This window comes from Arachis ipaensis, chromosome B05 (genome assembly GCF_000816755.2).
Source record: "Arachis ipaensis cultivar K30076 chromosome B05, Araip1.1, whole genome shotgun sequence".
Taxonomy (NCBI): domain Eukaryota; kingdom Viridiplantae; phylum Streptophyta; class Magnoliopsida; order Fabales; family Fabaceae; genus Arachis; species Arachis ipaensis.
The window spans coordinates 495,439-502,138 of NC_029789.2; the positions used below are offsets into that span (position 1 = coordinate 495,439).

A 6,700-nucleotide genomic window follows, 5' to 3' on the forward strand; every position below is an offset into this window, starting at 1 on the left:
ACAAGTCTGGAGCTAGAATCAGCTACCGTGCCTATCGTGTGGGTATTCCGGTTCGAAACTCCCGAGCTAGATACCACATCAACCAACTTCGCCAACAGCTAAGGTGTCCTAACCTCGGGAAACTGCCGACGACAATGAAACAGGACCTGCAAGTCCTCATCACTCCCTATCATGAAACAATCATACTTCACGATTTTCTTGCAGCACTGAGATCGGAATGCGATAGAATAACTTCTTAACCCGTTTCACGCCTTGTAGACCAAATTTCAGTAGTATAGAATTCACAAGGTCATCATAGCTCGTCATAGGCCTCATAAAAATACTTAGAGGATCCTTATCAGTGTGAACTTCACACCAGATCGTGTTTTCCTCTTAATCGATCCTTTGTGATGAACCAAAACTACAAAACTCTCCTCACTAGCCATTTTCTCACTCTAATGAGATCAATTCACGTTCACACCATATTTATACACGTCTGGCCCTGTATAATTCGAATTATACATTCAGTAATTCGAATTACTTAGAGAAGCGTGTGTGTAATTTGAATCAGGTTTATTTGAATTAGTGGGTGTGTGCACGTGTGTGTAATTCGAATCAGTGTGATTCGAATTATATTGAGAGCGAGGTTTGAATTAGGGTAATTCGAACTATATATAAGTGTGTATTACTTGATTCATGAACCGATTTTGGTTTTGGTTTATTGGTGTAATTTTTTACACCCATTAGCTTATTAGGGTGAATTGCCCTAAATTTTAGTTCATAACACATCAATTTTATAGAGGATTACATGCCCAAAAATACATCGACTCACTCAACTAATAAAATATGTTCGCAACAAAAATTTATATATTATATGAAAATACTTATGAAAAAAAGAAAAATAATGACATATGCGCATATTTTTTTTATTAAACTTGTGTCATCTTAATTGGACTTATTACAAAACTGCTTTTACATACAATATCATCAATGTAAAAATATGAAGTCGGGTCTTGTGGTGAAAATAATAAAATTAAGAGCAATTTTACTAGGAGGTAGAAAGATAATTGAGTTTCATGGGAACTAGCAGTGAATCACCATAAAGGATTAATAAGCAAAAATTATTTGCTTGGGACACTCACGTCCTAGAAATTGCAACTAGTCTCAGTTTGAAGATGTTCTTCGCGGATCAATTCTATGAAGTCAATCAAACGGTCCAAGTTGTCATAAGAAGAACCTCCTTCACTCACACTTTCTCGAGCCAAAACTGCCAATTTCTCTGCCGATTGAAGAAACTCCTCCTTCCTATTCACCATTACATCTTTCACCATGTTCTCCACAACGTTCCTATCACAAACATCTTTCATGTCCAACCCAACCTTCCAAGAGTCACTCGCCAACCTGCTATTCACCTGTTGATCCGCAAAGTATGGCCAGCAAATCATAGGCACACTAGCCACCACACTCTCTATGGTCGAGTTCCACCCACAATGCGTCATGAATGCACCAACGCTTTTGTGTGAAAGAACTTCCACTTGTGGAACCCACCCAACCATCAACCCTCTTTCTTTGGTTCCCTCCACCAGCTCTGCCGGTACACTCTCATCTTTGCCTTCTCCGGCGGCTATCATGTCTGATCGCACCACCCATAAAAATCGCATCTTACTGTTAATCAAACCGTACCTAAATGAAAATATATGTACCAAGAGCTTAATTAGATAATCATTATTATAATATAACAATATATGATGGATCATAATATATTTTTTTTATATGTACTTGAATTTCAAATATGAATATCTTTATTAAATATAGAAACTTCGTGATATTTGGATCCCAAAAATTAGCTATAAATCAAACATTTATAGAAATTAAATGACTACTCACATTAAAATGTATGCTTTTATGTCGTTATGTGAAAATTTTATTTAAGAAATTGATATTTATTATATTAAATAATTTAGTAAAAATCACAAAAGATAATAATAAAATATATTAAATTTTCTACCAATTTACATAAACATATTTTTGATATGATTAGTAATACTCTACTCCAAATTATCTCCTAAACCCTAACATTAGAATAATTATTCGCACACCTAGGGAATTAAACATCTAGCTATTATTAATTGTGTATGAGTAAATCGAATAAAAAAGAATAACCATCAAATTAAGAATAACCAACATAATTATCTGCATACTTATTGAATTGAACATCTAGCTAGGGGGTGGCAAGCGAGGAGGCACGCCCCACCCCGTCCCGCCTAGTGAGAGGCGGTTCTACAATCCCACCCCGCCCTGTCTAACTGTGAGTTTATTGTCTCCAAAATAAAATAAACATAATCCAAAACATAATTATAAATATTGTTTCCAAAACAACATAAACATCATCCAAAATACTCGATTTTCATTTTCATACTTTTGTAAGTTGGGTTGAGAAAAATTGGGTTTTAGTAACAAAATTACAAAAATACCTCCTTACAAAAAAAACTAAGCCCAACAAGAAAGCCCGTCCTGCCTCGTCAAAGCTCGCAGTTTAAGCAGTGTGAGTTAGACGGATTTTTACTTTCTGACAGGCCCAATTTTTCAGTCTGACCCATCTTTTTTTGGTGAGTTACGCAAAGCAACCCGACAAATTTAAGCCCATTTACTACCTTTACATCTAATATATTTAATGTTTATATTATTTAATATTCTCATTCTCTTCCTATACTTTTTTAAAGTCAAATTAAAAAAAATAACTCAATTTAATATATATATATATATATATATATATATATATATATATATATATATATATATATATATATATATATATATATATATATATATATATATATATATATATATATATATATATATATATATATATATATATATATATATATATATATATATATATATATATATATATATATATATATATATATATATATATATATATATATATATATATATATATATATATATATATATATATATAAATTCAACTACTGTCCATGTAAAATTAATAATTAAAAATTATTAAATAATAATCTAATTAAATCTATCAAATTATTTAAAGTGAACCGCATATATTATGTATGCATACAAAAATCAATCACTAAAATAAAGTATTTGTGAAATGTAAATTGTACCAAAACTCCAAGAGACTCTCCCGCGTGACGGTAGTGACGCTACCAAAGCTGACGTATATGACTGATCTGAATGGCTGAGAATCGAGCCACGCCATGCAACTCATGTCCTCTTCCCAGATGCTGTTGTTTGACGTCATTGTATTGGCGGCGGTTGGTGCTCTGGATTCACGGTGTTGATGGAGAGGGCCGACTGTGAAGATGGTAGGGAAACGGCGGCGTAGGTGGGACAACACAGGGGCTTCAAGATCATCAAAGGTGTTGAATATGACCGCGCGTGCACGGAGCGTTTGGTGGGTCTCAGAGACGATGCTTTCGAGAGGAATGAACGGTTCACCCTTGGCCCGGTTTGGACGACAGAAACTTGGGAGGTCTCGACATCGAAGCAAGTTTTCCATTCCTGGTATGATGCTTATGATGCGGTCCATGTCCTCTTCCCCTTCGAGGATTTTGGACATAACATACCACATGGTATTAGTCATCACATCCTTTTACTCATAATGGTCATCCTTTTTTGGATCGGAGGTGCATGTTTAATTTCTTTTATTTCTAAGTTAATTGGTCTTATTATTTGTAAATTTAAAATTCAACATATATTACTAATATATAAACAAGTATAAACATTAAGGTGACTACTGCAAAAAGAAAGTTTGAAACTAATACAGATTTATTATAAAAACAAAAAAAAAACAAAACTGAAAGGACAATTTGTGAGTTTTTGATATCAGGGATAAGGCGGAAAGTGAAGTAAGAGCAATCCAAAAACATCCAATAATTGTATGAAAAGTGGTAGTAGCGTAGATAAGATAGTACAGAGATAACGTGCATTGGTCCCACTCACAAAAATTAATGATAAGAGATCACACTTTATTCTCTCAATTCTCTCAATTGTTAAAAGAAATTGAGAGGATGAATTTCCCCACAAGTATATATTTCATCTTTTACTCAAATTTAAAAATAAGATAATTTTTTGTTTTGAAAAAAATCCTGAAAAATATTTTAAGCAGAAAAAAAAAAGAGATCTAGTTATTAAGACAAAGATTTTATTGAAATGTAGCATAAATAAAACCTTCTGATCGATTATATTGAAATGTGTATTATTGTCACATTATGGATCAGAAACTATTACATTATCAGTGCCAAACGATAACTTTTTTTATTTATTATATTATATAAAAAATAAGGTAAAATAATAAATAAAAATACATGCAGAAATAAGTCCAGAAGCATGAAGCTCCTATGGTCCGAAAATGAATAATTGGTACTCCAATTTCTTCAGCCAAATCATTCCCCAACTTTCCGAAATAGCCATCAGCCACCAAACAAGTCACCTTTTCTTTCACCAAAATGTCTCTCAAAAGAGGCTTACCATGCACCTTCACCGAATGAAGCGGCTCCACGGATCGCTCCCCTGAGCGAGGGTGTTCCTCCGGTAGACCATCAGGGATGGTCTTAAACCGGAGTGTATGGTAACGAGCCGGGAGGGATTCTATGTCGGCAAAGCGCGTGAGGCGGTTGTGGATGTGTTCGGTGTTTAGGAAAGTGACTTGGAGGTTGCGGAGTGCAAGGAGCTGAGCAAGGTTTAGCATGGAGTTGACGTGGCCCTGTGCTGGACATGGGAAGATCAGAACATGAGCTGAAGATGTTTGCGGCGGTTTCATTTTTCGTGTGCTCGTTGAGATTACAACTCCTGGGAGAAGCCTAATTTCCTATATAATGGAAGCTAAGACAAGGTTTCGAAGGGAATGGGAGTATGGTAATGGTACCATATATAATCATATAATATATATAGATTCTTATGGGCAAATAATGTCTGATTATGTGCAAGCGGTATTCTTTGATTCTTACAGGCAACTCCGTCAACTAACGGAGCTTTTAACATAAGAAAAAGTATAGAGGAAGGACAACTAAATTTTCATTTTGGTCACTAAGATTTACACAATTATTTATTTTAGTCTCTGAGATTTAAAATTATCTATACTGAACCTCTACATTTAAGTCTGGACACTAATATGATCCTTCGACTATTTTCGGTAATGACCAAGCAAACGAGTGCTGAGATGGCACCCTCCCTACCATGCTGGATGATAAGTAAATGACGTCATTTACCCTAGACGCTCAAACAAGTCAGAAATGAAGAATAGTGGAGATAGAGAAGAAGAAGAATAATACTTTATTTTGGATTTTCATAGTTTCTTTTCCCTTCATATATAAAGCGACAACATTTCTGACTTGTTTGGATGTCAAGGGTAAACGGCGTCGTTTACTCATCATCCAACGTGGCAGAGAAGGTGCCATCTCAGCACTCCGTTTACCTAGTCATCTCCGGAAAGAATCGAGGGACTACATTAGTGCCCGAACTTGAATATAGAGGACCAGTATAGGTAATTTTGAATTTTTGGGACCAAAATGAGTAATCGCATGAATCTCATGGACTAAAATAGGGATTTAGTCGAGGAACGACATATGTATTCAACAACGCAAACAATAGATTAAAAAAAATATGAAATTAATTTTAAAATTAACACTTCTAAACACATTCATATTATCTATGGTTCCTCCTATTTCACCGTAACAGCAGCTTCGACCCCTGTCACACAGTTTCCATGGTGCCTGTTGGTCCGCATCCACATTTCATAGTCATCGCCGGTGAGAGTTTTGACACAAGGTGTTTGTCCATTAGAAAGTACCGCTGTCCCGCGATACCTGTGCAGCAGTTTTGCGATTCCGTGCTCCCACGCACCACCACTGTTGTTCACGACCCTAGTGCCTCCAGCGCAGCTATTGTCTCGTGATCACTGAGGGTGGTGCCGCTGCTGCTATACCAAGCACCTCTCCTGTGGAGTTACTATTTTTGGTGTTGAAGACTAGTGAATAGGATCAGATATGGAGTCATCAATTGGTGAAGGATGTTCATTTTATTATGTATGGAGATGATTTTTTCATTCTAAAGTGGATGTTTATTTGGGTATACAATTGGTATTTTATTTGATTTGCTTGATTCTGTATGCACATGCTTCGCAGGATATTCATTTTACTATGTATGCAGATGGTTATTTTCACTAAGATGTGGATGTATATTTGAGTTATACCATTTGGGTGAACGAAACAAAACGACACGCGATGGAAGTGGCGAAGACACAACGCAGCGGCGTAAAAACAAGGACAGAGGTGCAGCATTAAAAACAGTGACGGAACAAGACTTCTGACTCAGCGATGGTGCGACGTCACTTCGTGGGCTTCGAAATGAGCAGAACAACGGTGCGCAAAGGATGGAGATAAGATGCGACGGCACGTCGTTGACAAGGAGGCAGTAGTGTAGCGTGTCGGAGTGATGAGTTTCCTCACAAAATTAGTGACGGTGAGCAAGGATGGCACTGGGGAGCTTCAATGCTAGCGACAAGGCTGCGTGCTAGAATATGGGTAATGAGATAGCTACGATGAAAAAAACGATTTAGATTAGGAGTGGGTGAAATTAAGTAAAAGAGAGAATAAAAAATAAAAGTAAAATTAAATATTGAATAGACCTGAAATGCAACTCATTTTTTATATTATTCACATTTTTTTGTCTACCTAATGGAACACTT

The 6,700-nt window shown here is 35.8% G+C and overlaps 1 protein-coding gene across 1 annotated transcript; it reads right to left on the reverse strand.

Annotated features, from left to right (window-relative positions):
- Window positions 1,057–4,884, reverse strand: LOC107639903 (7-deoxyloganetic acid glucosyltransferase-like). Its single transcript, XM_016343462.2, has 3 exons — window positions 4,322–4,884; window positions 3,117–3,592; window positions 1,057–1,662 (listed from the first exon to the last, which is right to left on the reverse strand). Exons 1-3 carry the CDS (start codon window positions 4,772–4,774, stop codon window positions 1,125–1,127), a joined length of 1,467 nt encoding a protein of 488 aa, XP_016198948.1. The 5' UTR covers window positions 4,775–4,884; the 3' UTR covers window positions 1,057–1,124.

Bases quoted from the DNA above. Each gene is read 5' to 3' on its own strand.
- LOC107639903 (XM_016343462.2), bottom strand. From the start codon at position 4,774: ATGAAACCGCCGCAAACATCTTCAGCTCATGTTCTGATCTTCCCATGT. The intron at 3,593-4,321 runs ATGTATTTTTAT...AAGGATGTGATG, and splicing joins GCTTCTGGACTTATTTCTGC to ACTAATACCATGTGGTATGT. The intron at 1,663-3,116 runs GTACAATTTACA...ATTTTCATTTAG, and splicing joins GAGAGTCTCTTGGAGTTTTG to GTACGGTTTGATTAACAGTA.